At 36.8% G+C, this 19,929-nt stretch overlaps 1 protein-coding gene across 1 annotated transcript; it reads left to right on the forward strand.

Moving 5' to 3' along the window:
- Positions 1 to 546: 546 nt before the first annotated feature.
- On the forward strand, positions 547 to 2,002 carry LOC110713276. Its single transcript, XM_021891734.1, has 4 exons — positions 547 to 792; positions 932 to 1,021; positions 1,128 to 1,221; positions 1,311 to 2,002. Exons 1-4 carry the CDS (start codon positions 547 to 549, stop codon positions 2,000 to 2,002), a joined length of 1,122 nt encoding a protein of 373 aa, XP_021747426.1.
- The last annotated feature ends 17,927 nt before the right edge of the window (positions 2,003 to 19,929 follow it).

Genomic DNA, 19,929 nt, shown 5'->3' on the forward strand with positions numbered 1-19,929 from the left:
AATTCATTTACTTGTGCATAATTTTTTTTAATTATTGTATTAGACTAGTAATATAAACTTATCAAGTGCTAAACAATTATACATGCGTGAACATTGGTAATTCATTTACTTGTGCATAATATTTTTTTAATTATTGCATTAGAGTAACAATGTATCACGTAAATGAGTAAATTAAAGTTAAAATAATTTGTCACTAATTTTTGTACAAAACAAAAGATTTGATTGTAGTTTGGTGTTTTACTTATTCGCAAAAGGTTGATTTTATCTAATGGCTCCAAGAGACGAAGATATTGGTTGGAGTTTTAGTGAACCCGTTGATGGAAGTAAGCATAAAATAAGATGCAAATTTTGTCACAAAATAATTAATGGGGGTATAACAAGATTAAAGCAACATTTAGCTCATAAAACTGGTGATGTAGCGGCATGTGAGAAAGTGTCCATGGAAATTAAAAGAGACATGATGGGGCTTCTAATGGAGTTTAAAGATAAAAAAAAGGAAAAAAAAATCGAATGGATAGAGAATTTGAAGAAAATTTAATCAAATCAATGAATCGTCCAATCGATGATGATGAGGAGAAAGATCTTGAATTGGCATATGCGATGCGACAAAGTAGAGAGCAACATGAGTTTGAATATTATCATCCAAGAAATAACTACTATCATGAAGGAGGTAGTAGTGGTTTTCCCTCACGATTGAACCGATCATCATCTGTTCACGAAGTTGGAGTTGGGAGAGGAAGAGGGAGAAACATACCAATTGAAGTACCATCAAATGCAGCTGCAAGATTAAGGGCACGTGAGATTGAATTGGAAAAGGATTGTCAAAAGAAAAAAACAAACAAAAATTAACACTTCATTTATGAAGAAGGAAAAAAAGTCAATCATTAAAGCATTTGGTAATTTTATGATTGATACTAATTTACCATTTAAGGCAATCGAGTCCCCTTACACTAATCCACTGATGGATACTATACGAGAGTGTCCAGATGTTCGAGCTCCTTCGGCTTATGAATTAGCTCAGGTACAATTAATTTATTATGTGAATTAACACATTTTATTATTTGCTATTAAAATTATTTCTTTAGCGTAACTCTTAACATTGAAATTATTTATTGTTATGTTATTAGGTATATCTACCAGAAGAATGTAAAGAGATGAAGAATTACATCAAGTCCTTTGAATCGGTGTGGAATGAAAGAGGTGTAACAATAATGTGTGATGGTTGGTCAGGGCCAACAAACATGCACATTATAAACTTTATGTGTACTCTGTTCGTGGCACTGTTTTTCACAAATCAATTAATGCCACAGATGTGTATTGTAGAGACACAAATTACTATTATAGTTTGATGGAGAAGGTAGTACAAGAGATAAGAAAAGAGAAAGTTGTTCAAATCGTGACAGATAATGAAGCTTCGGTCAAAGCTGTAAGAAAGAAACTAATGAAAAGATTCCCACATTTGTACTGGACAGCTTGTGCAGCTCATTGTATAGATCTTCTTTTGGAAGATATTGGGAAGAAAAGTTCAATAAAATCTGTTATAGAAAGAGCAAGAAAAGTCTCCCAATTCATCTACAAGTATAAATGGGCAGTTGATTATACGAAGAAGTTTACTGGGGGTAGAGATCTTACACGACCAGGAATCACACGATTTGCAACGCAATTCAAAATGTTGGAAAGTGTTGTGAGACATAAGACTGCCTTGCAATATATGTTTGATTCTAATACTTTGGTGACTTCAAGATTCGGTCAAATGAATGACGCATTAGCTGTGGAAGTTCGTGAAACGTTGTCTAAACATCCTTCCACTGAAGTTGCCAAATTTTGGGAAAAGGCTGATGAAATAATAAAAATACAAGAGCCCATCATAAAAGTATTGAAGCTTGTTGATGGAGATCTAAAACCAACAATGGGTTTTATATATGAGGCAATGGAGCGTTGTAAGCTGGCAATTCAAAAGAATTGTACATATTACAAGAATTGTTGGAAGATGATAGACTAAAGATGGAATTGCCAATTACATACGGATTTACATGCAACAGGTAATATTTATAATATTTATGATTCTTTCAATGTACTTATATTTATGTTAAAAATAAATACTTATAATTACTGTATATGTGTGTCATGTTCAAGGATGTTTCTTAAACCCTCAATACATGTACGGAGAAAATGACATTGGAAATGACGATGAGTTGTTAGTAGGGGTGAGAAAAGTAATCACAAAACTTGAAAGAGATCCAGATAATGAAATCAGAGCAATCCAACAAGTAAGATATTATTTATTAAATTTTAAAAAAACATTTGTAAGATTACTTTTAAACATTTACATACATTAAAATACGTGGAAAATCACATATTTACATGTATCGGGATAGGCTGAAAGTTTTGGCAATAGCTCGGCACAAAGGGCAATACATCAAATGGACCCAGGTATATATTTAAACATCAAATTTAATTACAATACATGATTTATTAACATAATTTTAATAAATAACATTACATAATACATACAAATAATGTTTGCATCTATGTGGTGGATGACGTATGGAGATAGCGCACCCGAATTAAGGAAAATTGTTGTGCGAGTATTAAGTCAAACCACATCATCATCAAATTGTGAGAGAAACTGGAGCAAGTGGAGTTTAGCTCATACTAAAACGAGAAATCAATTGAAGTATGGTAGGCTCCATCAAATCGTCTACCTTGGATACAACATGAAGTTAAAATTGAGACATATGAGGAGGCATGGTGCCGATGAGCTGAAAACCACTTGTGATCCAATTAATTTAGATTACATATTTGATGTTGACGATCCTTTAAACGAATGGTTGGAGGAATCAGGATCTCAAATTTTTGAAGGAGATGATCTCAGTTGGTTAGATGATGATGATGATGGAGAAGGTGGCGACGGAGGTGGTGGAAGTCAAACTGGCAACACTGTTTGAGGTTCCTCTAATCATCAAACCTTTGAGCAAAGTCGGCAAAGTGCTGGTAACAAACAATCTGCTTTGACACCACCAAGTAGCGACGATGGAGATGATGGAAATGATGGAAATTAATTTATCTCTTCTTACTCATCGAGGCAATCGAGTGGGCGCTATCAACTTCCACAATCAATGGTTAATCCTCCAAACTCTGAATTTGAAAATAATTACTCACAAGGATTTCAAAGGCGTACAAGAGAAAGACAACCTTCAATTGAACCTATTGATAGTGATGCATCATGGAATGGATTATCCACAAATGTTTTTCCATCTGAATCAGTAACTTCCAACCCCAAGATTACAACTATCATGATCCTTTTTCATCATATCCTCAATCTACAATAGGTATGCCATATGCAGGAGCGAGTGGGAGTGGATTTGGCTACCAAGAACCATAACTTGACCCTTTCAATCAAGAAGGTCTTCATATTGTCAACCACGGCTCCTTGAATTATGGTGGTGTGCACTATCATCAACCTACTTATTATTGTCGTAGTAGCGGTAACTCTAGTCTAAATGAGTCCACGTGGATGGATGGTGCGGGATCATACTATTTCGGGGAAACTGGAAGAAATAATAATGATGGAGATTCCCAACAAGATGCTCCACGCCACTCATTTTGGTATTAAGAATTTCATATGTATTATTTGTAGAATTTATGGCTTATGCATCATTTCAGTAGCATGGTTTGTTGTATTTATCTAATTAAACAAACGAATTTTTTTCTTTGCTAACTAAGTTATGTGGTTATTATTAATGTCATTTAAATAATAATAATTTAATTTTCTTAATAAAATTAATTAAAAATACAGAATAATATGTTTAAAGATAAAAAAATACGTAAAAATTAATACAAAATTAATAAATACATTTACCGATTATTATGATATACAAATAATTTAAAAAATGGCTTTAAATATATGAATTACTTTATAATCACAATTATAAATGATATTTATTACTAATATACATATTTCGGGCTTCAAATTGGTAAAAACACCCTTAAAATGCTCTAAAATTAAAATTCTGCCGTGACGACCAATACCTAGTCCGTTACGGGCGTAACAATACCGATACCGCGCTACCGCGACCGCGACCGCATTTTTATTCTATGATGCGTACCTTGTTCAATTTTCTCTAACTGTTGACTTTGTTAAACGAGCACAAATCTGGAACAATTGGATGCTATGATTATTGTAGACATCTACTTTTGGCCTCCTGTCCTGACAGGAAGTGCAATGACGATAAATAAAACCATCTTCATGTTGGATCAAAGTGAAGAATGCTTATGGATAACTAGTTAAGCCACAAAACACAAAAGACTAGCCCAAATTAAAGAAAAAGCTAATACAAAGGTCCAATTGACTAAACATGATCATAATTAGGCTTAAGCCCGTGCTTAAACCCTAATAATGACGGATTTAGGAGCGCCTAGGTTAAAACTTAGTGCTGCAGCATAAAAAACCGTGCGCATCTTACAAAGTTGCGCTGGGCCGCCGCGCACAACTAATTCGATTGCGTGCGACACCCAGCGCAACTTTCAGAGTTGCGATGCGGAAGATTCAGAATTATTTAGAATTATAAGGAAAATATAAAATCGAATCTTTCCATAAAGCCGCGCGCAAGACATTTAGTTGCGCAACACATAGCAGCGCAACTCTATAACTTGCGCTGGGTTGCCGCGCGCAACTCTCTTTGTTGCGCGCGATACCCACTGCGGCAGAATGTTCGAAACCCTAAACCTAATCATTCCCTATAAATACGAGCTTATACTGAGGCTTCAACAGACATAAATTAACCTAAAACTCTGGCGAAATAACTTGTGAACTTGTGTAACCTAGCTCTCTTGCCCTAAACACTCACCCTTTCCATACTTTGTTACTAAGGTGTAGGTTCCCCAACAAGAAGGTGTCCATAAGTGTTCTAAACGGAGATCTAGCAAAGAGAAGTGGTAAATTCCCGAGCACTTAGTTAAATCACCTTCTTGTTCTTGTTTAAAAGGACTTTAATTAATTAATCAGTGTTGTTTTATCACCTTTAAAATAATTAATTAATCAATTCCACATAGTACCTTGCATTAAATAAAGATTAGAATTGAATTAAAATAATTATTGGTTGATCACTTAAGCCAAGACAAATCTTGTTTATTTTCTTGTTCTTTTATGAATATTATTAAATAAGAATAACGACTTTTCAATGTAATTGCTACATGAATTAATGTTTGTAAATAAAATCAACTAACATAGTTTTAGGTATCGCGTTACATATATTGTTTGGTGATGAAATTGTAAAAAAGGAAGAGCTAATAGAGGCCATACTAGGGCTAGGATGACGATTCCCCTCTAAAAGAACATTATCCTAGTACCCTCGCTCCCGAACTCATTTATGGTTTATAGACCAATTTGGGCATGGGTAAACTTATGATTTGTGCTAATTATTCCATGAACTCCACGTGGAAGAAAGGCATGAACGAGGTTTATGAGTTTTTCCCAAAACTCATTGGCGACTCCTACTTGTTTCTTACAAAATAGCGTGATGATAGAATCAATTCTAATTCAAGGTCCCCCAAACAGTCAGGAATTCAAATCCTACTACACCCTAACAAGTGTAAATCCTAGGCTTTTAAGTAGCCAAGGGCATTTAAGGAAAGTACCCCTTACGATGGGATCACCCTACTTACAGTGGCGACTTTGTTGAGGACTTAAAGGTTACATGATTAATTCATAGTTATGGTCCAAGGTATCCAACACTAGGTTGCCTATGGGTTGTAACGAGAATTAACTTGGATAATCTCTAGTTAGAGAGCGAGACTTGAATGCATAATATCTTCCTTTTGCACAAAAGTAAAAACCAAACCAGCAACATTGCATCATGCATAACCATAGCACCCTTAAACCATTGGGGATTGGCTCATTAATTAGGGGTCGCCAACACTAGGCGTCTATCCCAAAATCAATAACAATCATCCCACCCATATCACCAACAAAATGTTGGGAGGGCGATGTCATGGGTCAACACGTTGAGTGATTGATTTATGCATCGTTTCTTAAGGTATAGTACCTTTGGACACCCAAGCCTTTTTTTACCTTAGAACGACATTGCGTGAATCTTGACTTTTGACATGCTTATGTGATTATATGACTATGTGCAACGTGTTAGGATAGTCTTCTTTTTCTTTTTTAGTTTGGTCTAGGTTCCCAATTACGAAGTTGTCCCTTCATGATTTAGCGTCATATTCAAAGGATAACATAAAAAAAAGGGTCAAGTAAAAAAATCGAATAAAAAAAACGCTCGGATTAAAAAAATATATATATTATGAACAGGTGGCGCGGGCAACTCAAGAAGTTGCACGACCCCTCCCAGCGCAAGTGATTTTGTTTTGCGCGACAGCCGCGCGCAACTGAGTTACTAGCGCGCGCCCACTGGATGAGTCAGTTTCGATTTCTCAAAAAACAAGTTGACTCGTCCGAACAATATCTTCATTGAAGAATTGTTAAGGGCGATGTTATCCGTTTGAGTATATTTTGCGTCTTTTTCTTTTTTTTCCTTTCAAAAGAAAGTGTATCGATTTACTTATCCTTTCGTACTCCTTTAGGGCCGGTTTTCAAGCTTGGGAAGGAGGACCCCCGGGCACTCGCATTCTACGTTTACCACCCAAAGATCAACCCCTTTTCAAACCACTTTCCTTCGATAACTAATTCTACTCCAACAACAATGAAAAACCGTCGAAGAACTTCAACAAGAGATTCTTTGTATGAGAGAGGAAAAGGCTCAAGAAGCCGAGGAGAGAAGAATTAAGAAGATGGAAAATGCTGAAAAGAAAAAAGTTGAAGCGTTAGCCTTACAAGAAAATATGGAGCAATTATCCATCAAAGAAAAGTCGTTGGAGAAGCTAGTTCTTCGCTCCTCCCTCAGGACTTGCTTTACCAGAAAAGTTTGTAGCTACGAACTTGCCAATATTTAAGGTGACCAATAATCCACAAAATCATTTAATGTGTTTCACTGGCACTATGGCACTAAAGGGAGTTGATCCTAAGCTTTATGCTTTGACTTTCCCTTTATCACAAGACCCCCCCCCCCCCCCCGCGAGAGAGTAGTACTACGGGCTAGATCCAAAATTTAAAGCGAGATGGGTAGATGTAGTTTCGACTTTCATTACCCAATACGAGAGTAACGTAGAGTTCAAGTCAGCTTCACGTGAAATCGAGATGCTTAAGCAAGGCGGTGATGAAGGTTTCCTTGCTTTCTATGGTAGATGGCGAGAAAAGGCGGCCCACTTTTCCCAAAGGCCTCCTGGACTCGAGTTTATACAAAAATTCATTGACAACTGTTATGAAAAGTACAACAAACATCTACGTTACCTTGGTCTAGATATTTTTCAAAAGGTCTTTTTTGTGCCTACTAGGATTGAAGATGATCTTGCTAAATAAAAAGCAAACAAACCTCATTATCATCATCAACCTAAGAATAACTACAAGAAGGGGAATGATAATGCATCATCCTTTATCGACGTATTTGCGACTTCCACGCAATACAATAACACAAATCGATATGATGATCCTAGAAAAAGATGGACAAAAGAGAGAAAATTTACTCCATTTCCTGTAAGCTATAAAGAATTGTTAGAAAAATTAAATGAAAAAGGCTTACTTGCGCTAACAGGGCCAACACCACCCACTCCACCAAAAAGGAGGTTTCCTCAATGGAATGTTAGTGCTTATTGTGCAGGGGCAACAAATCAAGTATGTGGACTATGGGACGATGAATTTCAAGACTTATATGTCTTTAAGTATGCCGCCGTCCCACCTCCATCTTGTTTGAAAAATGAAACAAATGGAGCGCTTGATTCGGATCGTTTCTTTGGGAAATCGCAAGATTTATCGAATCTCTCCTTGGATGAACAATGGCATCAAGCACAACTCATAGAGCATCTTGAAATGGAGGCACATCCAAAGCCTCTAGAAGAAAGTTGGTTTGTGAGTCCTACAACTAATCCAAACGAGATAGATCATCTAACTCGTTCTGGGCGAGTTTATCAAGCACCACCACCACTAAATGGATCTTCGACCACACAAAATCAAACTCAAGGTCAAATGCAAAATACAATACCAACTCCACTTGACGTGGAAGATCCATTGGTTAAACAACTTCGCCAATCCAAGGCGAATGTTAGCATTTGGGAACTCCTAAGTACTTCTAAGAATTTAGTAATTCTCTCATGAACGCTCTAACGGCTTTGTTTGTAAGCACATACACAACCCCTCAGGACCTCGTGGCTTGCTTACTAGCGAGAAATCCGACAAGTCAATCGTTTTCACTAATGATGATTTGCTTTTAAAAGACATTACCCACAACAATGTGTTATACTTAACTGTGGGATGCAAGGGATACAATATCCCTCTAACTTTGTTAAACATTGGGTCGGCTTTAAACGTATGCCCATTACAAACGGCAAAATACTTAGGCCTAAATCTAGAAAAAGATTTCCAATCAACAAAACAAAGCATAAGGTCCTATGACAATTCAAGAAGATCGGTGTGTGGAACTATTAAGCTACCAATTACCACAAGCCCAGTTTAAAAGATGGTTGAATTCCATGTTATGGAAATAAAATCTACATTTAACCTTTTACCTGGACATCCTTGGATACATGAGCTTGGTGCAATACCATCCTCACTTCATCAAATGATTTGGTTGAACTATCAAGGGCTTCCTATGACTATACATGCTTCTCCACTCAAAATAGTAATGAATGATCAATCACTCTTAGAAATAAACCATGATAATGATGAAGAGGACATGTGGGGATTTGCCGTGGAGCCAATCTTCACAATTGAAATGGAATAAGACTTGGAAGAACCATTCAAGCTTGATCCATATTCCACTCGAATAGTAAACAATATCTTGCTCAAGAGTAGTAACTTTCCTGGGATGCCTTTGGGAATAGGAATGAAGAAATCTCTCTTACTTCCTATCCCAAAGAAAAGCTTCTCCTTTGGATTGGGATATAAACCAACAAAAGAAGAATTGGAGTCTCATGATGCAAAAAACAAAGCACGTAGAGACAATAATAAGAAAGGGATAATCACTTTACTCCCATCCTATCAACAAACCCTTAATGGACAATTCATTAGGGAAGGAGAAGATTACCCATGCTACGTCTTTCCGGAACCCTTAGTTTTGGAAGGAATCAAGAAGCCTGGATTTGAAATATTTCATGATTGCTACTTCTTGGATGACGACCTTAGTATCGTTAAATCAAAACACCCAACTCTAGGGTGACATGATGGGCAAGCATTTAACTTGCTATTTGGACTAGAGGAAAATCATGTCGCAACAATGATCAATTGAAACGCCATTCAAGATGAAGCTTTTGAACCAACCTCGTTGATCACCCCCTTCAAACAAAACTTTTGAGCATGGATGGATGAAATCTTTCAAATGGATCAATCACAAAGGCGATAAACATGAAATCGTCATAGGCGAAGGGAAGATGTTTGAAGAATCAAACGATGAATTTATTGTAGACTTTAAGGAAGCTGAAAATCTAGGCCTTGTGGCCATTACTGAGTCTTTATTTTCTAGTTCTAAGGACGAAGATCCCAAAAAGGATTCTTCTCTTGATGTACTCTCTTTTGATTTTAATAATATGAGCTCTATTTCCAAGTATATGCCTTCTCTTGCATCTTTTGAATGCTATATTAATTAATTTAATGATGATGATAACATTAATAAATTGGTTGAACTAATTAATGAACGAGAAAAAAAGAACCCTATCGTTGAAGAAACTGAAATAGTTAATATATGAACTAGTGAAAATAAGAGAGAAGTCAAAATTGGCTTAACTCTAAATCCGAAAGAGCAATCGACCCTCATATCGACGCTCATAGAATTCGAAGACGTGTTCGCTTGGTCATACAAGGACATGCCTGGAATAGATAGGGAAATCGAGGAACATACCATTCCCTTGAACCTTACTTCTAAATCAGTAAAACAAAAACTTCGACGAATGAAACCTGATGTCGCATTAAAAATAAAAGAAGAAGAACAAAAACAGTTGGACGCCGGTTTTATTCGCGTATGTAATTACCCAGAATGGGTAGCAAACATCGTTCCAGTCCCTAAAAATGATGGATGAGTTCATATGTGTGTCGACTTTAGGGATCTTAATAAAGCTATCCCTAAAGACAATTTTCCCCTACCACATATTGATATATTGGTAGATAACACGGCTGAACATGCGGTGTTATCCTTTATGGATGGATACGCAGGTTACAACCAAATTTTAATGGCAAAAGAAGATGAGGAAATGACATGTTTTATTACCCCTTGGGGTACGTATTGCTACACAGTCATGCCATTTGGTTTAAAAAATGCAAGAGCTATGTACCAAAAAACGGCTACGACTCTCTTGCATGATATGATGCATAAAGAAATAGAAGTGTATGTGAATGATATGATCGTGAAGTCCAAAGATAGAATGAGACATATAAAAGCTTTACGCAAGTTTTTCACTCGCATAAAAGAATATAAAATGCAATTGAATCCACAAAAATGCGTCTTCGGAGTAACTTCTTGTAAGTTGCTCGGATACGTAGGAAGCACACATGGCATCGAAATCGATCCCTCTAAAATAAAGGCAATTGTTGACATGCCTCCTCCTCAAATAGAAAAAAAAATTAGGGGATTCCTTGGCAAATTACAATACATTAGTCGATTTATCAACAAATTGACTATGACTTGTGAGCCAATATTTAAAAAATTGAAAAAAAGAGGAGAAACATGAATGGGATGATCAATGCCAAAAGGCCTTTTCGAAAATCAAAGTTTATCTCAAAAGTTCATCAATTTTAGCACCACCAGTACCCAAACTACCTCATAGGCTATACATTACAGTTATAGACACATCCATAGGGGCCATGTTAGCACAAGAGGTAGAAAAAGTCAAACATGCAATATATTATATAAGCAAAAATACGAAACAAAATATAGCACCTTGGAAAAGACAAGCCTAGAATTAGTGTAGGCAACCAAAAAGTTATGACATTATATGTTACCACACACCACTCATGTGATTTCTCGACAAAATCCGATAAAGTATTTGTTTGAACAACCACCCATACAAGGAAGGATATCTAAGTGGTTGGTGATGTTGGCTGAATTTAAATTAAAATATATTCCTGAAAAATCAATGAAAGGAAAAGTAATTTTTGACTTTTTGGCACAACATCCAATTCAAACAAGTCGTGCAGAAACTACTCATCTTCCGGGTGAAAAGATTCTCATAACACCAGATGACAAATGGGTAATGTACTTTGACGGTGCGTCCAATCAAAAAGGATGTGGCGTAGGAGTGTTACTCATAAGTTCAGAGGGAGCACATACTCCAATCTCTGTCAAATTAGACTTTGAGGTTACTAATAATGCCGCGGAATGTGAAGCGTGCATTATTGGATTAGAAGCAGCAACTAGCATATGTGTGCAAAAATTAGAGGTATATGGAGATTCTAGTTTGATTATAAATCATATACTGAAAAAATGGAAAATAAAAAACTCCACAATGATATTATACCAAGCACACCTAGAGCAACTCATCGAGAATTTTGAACATATTGATTTTAAATATCTCCCAAGGGATGATAATCAATTTGGCTATACGCTAGAAAAATTAGCCTCAATGATCAAAATTCTAGATCACTTAAATATGATGTCATTATGCGTTGATAGAAGAGAAGAACCAGCATATTGCAACGCAATAGAGGAAATAAATGACATCGAAGGAGATAATCCTTTGTATGATTATATCCTCCAATATATTACCAATGGCACATATCCTGAAAATATTTCATCGAAAGACCAACGAGCCTTAAGAACACTTGCGGCACAATACGGTCTAGTAAACGGTCAATTATGCAAAAAAACGACCTAATGGTCAAAGCTTATCGTGTATAGCCCAACCCGAATCCACACGCCTTATGGAAGATACTCACAAAGGTGTTTGTGGACCTCACATGAATGGTAAAATGCTTGCAAAAATAATTTCACGACAAGGGTATTATTGGTCCACTATGGAACATGATTTCATACAATATGTTAAAAAATGTCCAGAGTGCCAAATGTTCGCTAATTTACAACATCTTCCACCATCTGAACTATAAAACCTCACTTCCCCTTGGCCTTTTTTGACATGGGGAATTGACATAATTGGTAAAATTTCTCCAACAGGAGCAGGAGGGCAAGAGTACGTATTAGTAGCAATCGATTACTTTACCAAGTGGATTGAGGTTGTTCTTACGTGAATATCACTTCTAAACATGTCGCAAAGTTTCTCGAACGAAAAATATTTTGTAGATATGGAGTTCCACATGAACTAATCAGTGATCAGGGATCTCAATTTAAAGCTGAAGTCGAACCCTCTTAACTCGTTATAAAGTAAAACATCATCACTCATCTCTATACAGAACTCAAATGAATGGAGCTTTAGAATCGACAAATAAAAACATAACAGTCATCATTAAGAAAATGGCATAAAATTATAAGGACTGGCCGAATAAACTACACTTCGCATTATGGGGTTATAGAACGTCCATACGAACATCAATAGGGGTAACTCCATACTCCTTAGTTTTTGAAATGGACGCATTTCAACCAGTCGAACTGGAAATACCATCCCTATGCATCGTACTCAAAGTAAGCTACCGGAAGCTGAATGGGTAAGAGCAAGGTATGAAGAGCTTTTAGTCCTCGATGAACGACGATTAAGAGCTTTGCATCATGTACAAGACAACCAAAGGCGCAATGCGCGTCATTTTAATAAAGGGTAAAACCCAGAAATATAAAAGAAGGTATCGTTGTACTAAAGGAGGTTAGGGGTCCACCAACCGATCCAAGAGGGAAATTCAAACCTAATTGGATAGGTCCCTACCGCGTAATTGAAATCCTATCAGGAGGAGCCGTCAGATTAATGGATATTGGAGGAGATGAAATTCGCCAATTAATAAACATTGATCGCCTTAAGAAATATGACATATGATCGCCAATTAATCTACTTTTGGTCTCCTGTCCCGAAAAGAAGTGCAATAACGATAAATAAAACCATCTTCATGTTAGATCGAAGTGAAGAATGCTTATGGATAACTGGTTAAGCCACAAAATACAAAAGACTAGCCCAAATTAAAGAAAAAGCTAAAACAAAGGTCCAATTAACTAAACCCGATCATAATTAGGCTTTAGCCCGTGCTTAAACCCTAATAATGACGGATTTAGGAGTGCCTAGGTTAAAACTTAGTGTTGCAGCATAAAAAGCCGCGCGCATCTCACAAAGTCTTGCTGGGCTACCGCGCGCAACTAATTCGGTTGTGTGCGACACCCAGCGCAACTTTCAGAGTTGCGTTGCGGAAGATTCAGAATTATTCGGAATTATACGGAAAATATAAAATCGAAACTTAACATAAAGCCGCGCGCAAGACATCTAGTTGCGCAGCACATAGCAGCGCAACTCTATAACTTGCGCAACTCTTTATTGTGTGCGACGCCTACTGCGGCAGAATGCTCGAAACCCTAAACCTATTCATTCCCTATAAATACGAGCTTAAAGCGAGGCTTCAACAAACATAAATTAACCTAAAACTCTAGCGAAATAACTTGTGAACTTGTGCAACCTAGCCCTCTTGTCCTAAACACTCACCCTTTCGATACTTTGTTACTACGGTGGAGGTTCCCCAACAAGAAGGTGTCCATAAGTGTTCTAAATGGAGATCTAGCAAAGAGAAGTGGTAAATTCCCGAGCACTTAGTTAAATCACCTTCTTTTTCTTGTTTAAAAGGACTTTAATTAATTAGTGTTGTTTGATCACCTTTAAAATAATTAATTAATCAATTCCACATAGTATCTTGCTTTTAATAAAGATTAGAATTGAATTAAATAATTATTGGTTGATCACTTAAGCCAAGGCAAATCTTGTTTTTTTTCTTATTTTTTTACGAATATTATTAAATAAGAATAACGACTTTGCAATGTAATTCCTACGTGAATTAATGTTTGTAAATAAAATTAACTAACATAGTTTTAGGTATCGTGTTGCATACATTGTTTGGTGATGAAATTGTAAAAAAGGAAGAGCTAGTAGAGGCCGTACTAGGGCTAGGATGACGATTCCCCTCTAAAAGGAACGTTATCTTAGTACCCTCGCTCCCGAACTCATTTCTGGTTTATAGACCAATTTGGGCATGGCTAAACTTATGATTTGTGCTAATTATTCCATGAACTTCAGAAGGAAGAAATGCATGAACGAGGTTTATGAGTTTTTCCCAAAACTCATTGGCGACTCCGTCTTGTTTCTTACAAAAAAGCGTGATGATATAATCAATTCTAATTCAAGGTCCCCCAAACAGTCAGGATTTCAAATCCTACTACAACCTAACAAGTGTAAATTCTTAGGCTTTTAAGTGGCCAATGGCATTTAAGGAGAGTACCCCTTACGATGGGATCACCCTCCTTACAATTATTAGAGTAGACCTTAGAGGATTTGGGAAAAATTCGCAAAATTCAAGCTGGAAGAACTTTATGAGAAATGAAGAAGATGGGTTTAAATAAACAATGAAATCGAGGGAAATTGGTGAAAAATAAAAAATAAAAAAAAAAAAAAAACCTAGCTGTTATGGTGGGCCACATCACTTTTTTGTCACCGGAGTTGGGTTTTGGAGGGAAAGACAACTTTTTTTTATGTGGTGGTAAAATAAAACTTTAAAATTTGTAGGCGGTTAAAGCAAATTAGTCGTTACTGGGAGGTGGTAAATGTAAGTGGTTAAAGCAAATTAGTCGTTATTGGGAGGTGGTAAACATTTTTTTTTACAAACAACTAAAATTACATTAACTAAACTGAGTTTACAACAAATGAAGGGAAAGTAAAGCAACTTATTATGCTATTATAGGCATAAGGAGCCCATACAACACTAACTAAGGCTATTATTGACATTTACATTTAAGTTATTACAACAAGTGCAAACAACGCAAATGAGACTTACCAACTTACATTTCAACATGCGATGGTACCATTGATAAAATGGGAGAAGTTGTGATGATGCTTCATGTAGACACCCATTTGTGTCTCCCCAAAATCAAACCCAGTGATGAGTACCTTTCGCGTCGAATCATAATCGAATGAAGTGAAAGTGTGGACAGTCTAGTGTTGCGGATAGTTTTAATTTCTTTTCTCTTCTCTCTGTTTTGAAAACTTATTTTAAGAAAACAGCCAATCTAGTTTGGTTGGTCCATGATATGGGTCCAATAGTAGTGTAGTTGGATAGGGCTTGACAAGAGCTTTCCAACGATATATTATAAGCCTAATTCTGATGAGTATTGAGGAAGTTATGGCCAATTTACTGAACTGGGCCTGGTTTGAGTCTTATATGCGGCCCAATGATCTAGGGGGGGCCTAATATAGATTTATCATTCCTAATGCAATTAGGAATGGTTTTAGTCTTCTAGATTCTTCTAGAAGGTTCTTTTCATTCCTAATTCAATTAGCATTGATAAATTGACTTTTGTTGATTTTTCAAAGTTTTAATTAAAATCAAAGAGCATTTTTGAGAAAAATATGATTTTATCCTCCTGTACGCCAATTTTTATCTGATTTTAAGAAAACGCGTGATTTTCTGAATCAGCGCCAAACGCAAGATGTAGCGCTTGGTGCCTAGCCCTAGCATTGGCGCCTGGCGCTAATGTTGGCGCCTGACGCTAATGTTGGCGCCTGGCGCTAATGTTGGCGCCTGGCGCCAATAGCCAACGTTGGCGCTGATTAAGTTTTACGTGCGCCAGAACTCTGTTTGGATATTTTATCTTTTTGGCTTATTTTCTTTATAAATAACGTCGTAAAAACTCTGTTTTCGATAACCAGTTTTCATTAATATTCACCAACTCTCATCAAGTTTTTCTTAATTACTCTCTCTCTCTCTCTCTTTTCTAAACTAGCTTCTCTCAAATATAAAAATTCCGCATTCATTAGATCTAGATACACCTAGCCATATTCGAAGTTGCCTTCGCCCTAGACGTGAAAGGTTTAATTTCTGAGGGTTTGGTCCCAAATCTCTATTTCAATTATTTAATTTAATTGTTTTGTTTGTTATTTTCCTTAAAGTTACTAACGCGTGTATTTTGTTATTAGAAAGAGGTATGAGGCATCAAAGTAAGTACTTTAATGGTTTTTATTGATGTTATGACATAGAAATCATGTTTAAGCTATTATTATGATATTCCTAGTATCATGTCTAGGGTAACTTTAATATTAAATATGATTGTTATGATGCCTTTTATGTTCTTCCTAATATTTATGATTGTTATTATCATGTTAGGGCTAAAGCTTTGATTTTTATTATTAGTGACATGCTAGGGTTTGTTATTAATCTTGTTGGTATCATGCCTAGGATCTTGCTATTAATATTATGCTTTAACATGATTATTATAATTGTTATTATTTAATATTATTATGTTGCTTGATATTTATTTTTATTGTTTGATCACGCCTTTTATGCATGTTTAAAGGAAATTTGTACTTGTAATCACGCTTAATGAGATAATTAATAATCTTGTTAGGATTAATTTGATTATAATTCAAGTGATCGCCAACAATAGTTTATTTGTGCATTAATATTCAACCAACATAGATTAAACAGGTTTAGGGTTAATCCTATTGATTGCATGTTAGCCAGAAAGCACACATGAATATGATCAGAATAAAGTAGAGGCCTATTATTAGGGCAGGTTCAATCTCTTTTAGGCTGGATTTGTACCTTCATCCCCGAACCCTATTTGGTTCAAGACCTTATGGAGTTGACGACCTCTTGGATTGTTAAGGGGTGTAAGCTTCACCTTGTGAACGGTTTACAAGTTCCTTAAAAAACTTGTTGTCGACTCTTTTGCTCTATCTTCTTTCCCTTTGGACGCCACCGTACTTTAGTGTATGATCAAAGTGGGGTTCAAGTTAGGGGGTTAAGGCTTGAAATATTCCCTATAGTTTTTTGCGACTCCATTGGGGACGATTTCTATTTTAATTCCTGAATTTGATTTGGCAATGGTTTAGAATGAGTGGATGAGACTCGAAACGTTATAAGTATTTCATGTGCGTAATTTTGATTAACATTATTGTCATATGCATAAAAAAAAAGATCTCATTGGAAAGACTATCCGTAATGAGTTAAAACATAGGATTTTACACGTAGGAAATTTGAGGAATATCTTTCACAACTAGGACCGAAATAACACTGCGCGAAACTAGAAAATTTTATCGAGCACAAAAAGCTGCTGAGGCATGTAGGAATTAGCGTCAGCGACCAGAGCATTGGCGCCAGACGTTTAACTGTAGTGCTAGACGACAGTCCTGTCGCCAGGCGCTACAGCTAAAACCTGGCGCCAATCTCCGATTGCTGGCGCCAAATTCTTCCAATGCCGAGCCAGAAACATGCGTTCTAATTTCGACCAGTTTTTCGTATTGTTTGATCGATCCTACTTCCTGATTGAGTTTTTCTCACTTTTCTAAAACCCATATGTGTTCTACATATGGACATAACCCTTTGGGAATTCATGCTCCATCTACCTGATTGAACGCTCTGAGCAACAAAGGGTACATCCGAGAATGTTGAATTCACCAAACCATGGAAGCGAGTTTTTCTAAAACTCGCGGTGTCCCATCCACTCGCGCCAACCCTTCACGGTTAGGCTTCCGCGCGGTGCATCCGGATAATTAACCATGGACCCTCTATTGACTTAACCATATCCCAAACTTTAGAGAAATAGAGCTATGGTTAGGTTGCAAACTCATTGCATCATATTGTGCCTACTTGACTAATTGTGCAGTATTTGTTGTGCATATATATATGTTTTCTTAACTGTTTGTTTGACTTGTGTTGAGATTAAATAAATTAGTGGCTTAAAGAACTTTGCCTAATTAATTAATTTGAGTCAATAAAGTCCAATATTTTAATCAGAATTGACCTAGTACGACTTTAGGCATACCCCTGTTGATTGATAACACCGAAAACAGTCCTAGATTGAAGCTCCAACATTGGCGCCAAAGTCTGGACTGTAGCGCCTCTCTATGGAGTTTGGCGCCTGGCGACAGCTCTGTCGTCTAGCGTTACACTACACAGTGCGACGCCAGTCCTGTCGTTTTGCTGACAGTTCGGATTATTGATCGAGTAATCACCTAGTGTCTAATTAACCAGTTTGCTAATCAATTCGGTTAATTTTTGCTGTCAATGTTACTTGGTTGAGTCATTAATCGAGTTTAGCCACTAAGTCCCATGGTCTTATATAAGAATCCAAACATGTCACTTACACTCAACGCACACACCAATATACACACATTGACCATGTATAAGAGAGTCTTGTTTGCGCGTTTTTTCGTCATTTTTTTAGGGGAGGTAAGTCGGATATTAATCCTCCATTTTCTCTATAAAAAAAATACTACACACATCATTTTTGCTAATTTTTGCCAAAAATATGCACCCATTTTTTATTTATTCCTCTTTATAAAACCGTAAAGTCAAGTCAATTCGAGTCAAGTAATTAAAACGCAAAATGGTTTAAATTATAGCGCGTGGTCAAGAAAGGAAGGACGGTTAATCAAAGACAATCTTTTCGTACAATTCCAACTTTTTAACAAACCCATAGCTCGTAAGAGGAAAGCTAAGACTATAATGGCACCACAAGAAGAAGTCAATGAGCTTAGGAACCAACTGGTTACCGTGACTGAGGCACTGGAGCTCCTCACACTTAAGATCGATGATCCCATGAAACAACAACAGATGGACCTCATGCAAGAGAGTCTAAGCAAACTATCTAGCGACTACAAGTTTCAAGGGCTTACTTCACAAGGGGTCTCGGTGGACAAAGATCTTCTTCCGCAGAAGTTCAATGCCAACGACATCCCGAAATTCAAAGCAACTGATAACCCTTATTTTCATTTAAGAGCCTTCGAAACAATAATGAGTATTAAGGGTATCGATAAGAAGGTTTTCCCCTCTCTGTTCTCACTATCTCTCGAGACCGTTTGCCAAGAATGGTTCTTTTCTCTCGAGAAAGAAAAGACCTCTACCTGGGAGTCCATAGCAAACTCTTTCGTTGATAGAAACAAGTGCAACATTCAAGTTGAGACTGACCATAGAGAACTTGAAATCCTCAAGCAGAAAGAGAACGAAGGCTTCACCTCTTTCTTTAACAAATGGAGAGAAACCTCAGCTAAGATGATTGAGGTGCCAAGTGAAAAAGAGTCTGTAAGGTTGTTCATCAAAAACCTTCAAGAAAAATACTCCAAGCATCTCAAGTATCAAAATAACCTCCATACCTTCATGGTCGTCTACGACATTGGGATCAATATTGAAGACGACCTGGCTAAGTTAAAAGCTGCCAACAATAACTCCAACAGTGGCTGGAAAGGAAAGAAGAACGACAATCCTTCTTCTTCCAAAACCACCCACTCAAACAGCGTTAGCACTTTTAATTTAGGTGAAGTCCTTGCTATGAACAATCATGGAAAAAAGAAACCATTTAGGAAAAACTTTACTCCTATTGGCATGAGTTATGACACCGCATTTGATCGATTAAATGCAAAAGGTCTTATAACTTCTATTGGACCATTTGGGGACCCACCAGACGAAAAGAGGTCGGCTAATTGGAACCCCAATGCACACTGTAAGTATCACCAAGGTAGGGGCCATCTCACCGAAAACTGTTGGAAGCTTAAGGAAGCTATCCAAGACTTAATCGATAACAACAAGATGCCATTGCCCCTGCCAGTAAGAAGCCAAGCATTGATAATGCACCTCTCGCTCATGCCTTGGCTATCTCTGATGAGGAAAACGAGTTTCACCCCTCGTCTCTCATTAAACCTATCAAAATCCATGCCATTGAAGAAGACGAGAAGATATTCTTCGACGCCATTGAA

Source organism: Chenopodium quinoa, unplaced genomic scaffold (genome assembly GCF_001683475.1).
Source record: "Chenopodium quinoa cultivar QQ74 unplaced genomic scaffold, ASM168347v1, whole genome shotgun sequence".
NCBI classification, from domain to species: domain Eukaryota; kingdom Viridiplantae; phylum Streptophyta; class Magnoliopsida; order Caryophyllales; family Amaranthaceae; genus Chenopodium; species Chenopodium quinoa.

Bases quoted from the DNA above. Each gene is read 5' to 3' on its own strand.
- LOC110713276 (XM_021891734.1), top strand. From the start codon at position 547: ATGAATCGTCCAATCGATGATGATGAGGAGAAAGATCTTGAATTGGCA. The intron at 793-931 runs GCACGTGAGATT...TTACCATTTAAG, and splicing joins ATGCAGCTGCAAGATTAAGG to GCAATCGAGTCCCCTTACAC. The intron at 1,022-1,127 runs GTACAATTAATT...TTATGTTATTAG, and splicing joins CGGCTTATGAATTAGCTCAG to GTATATCTACCAGAAGAATG.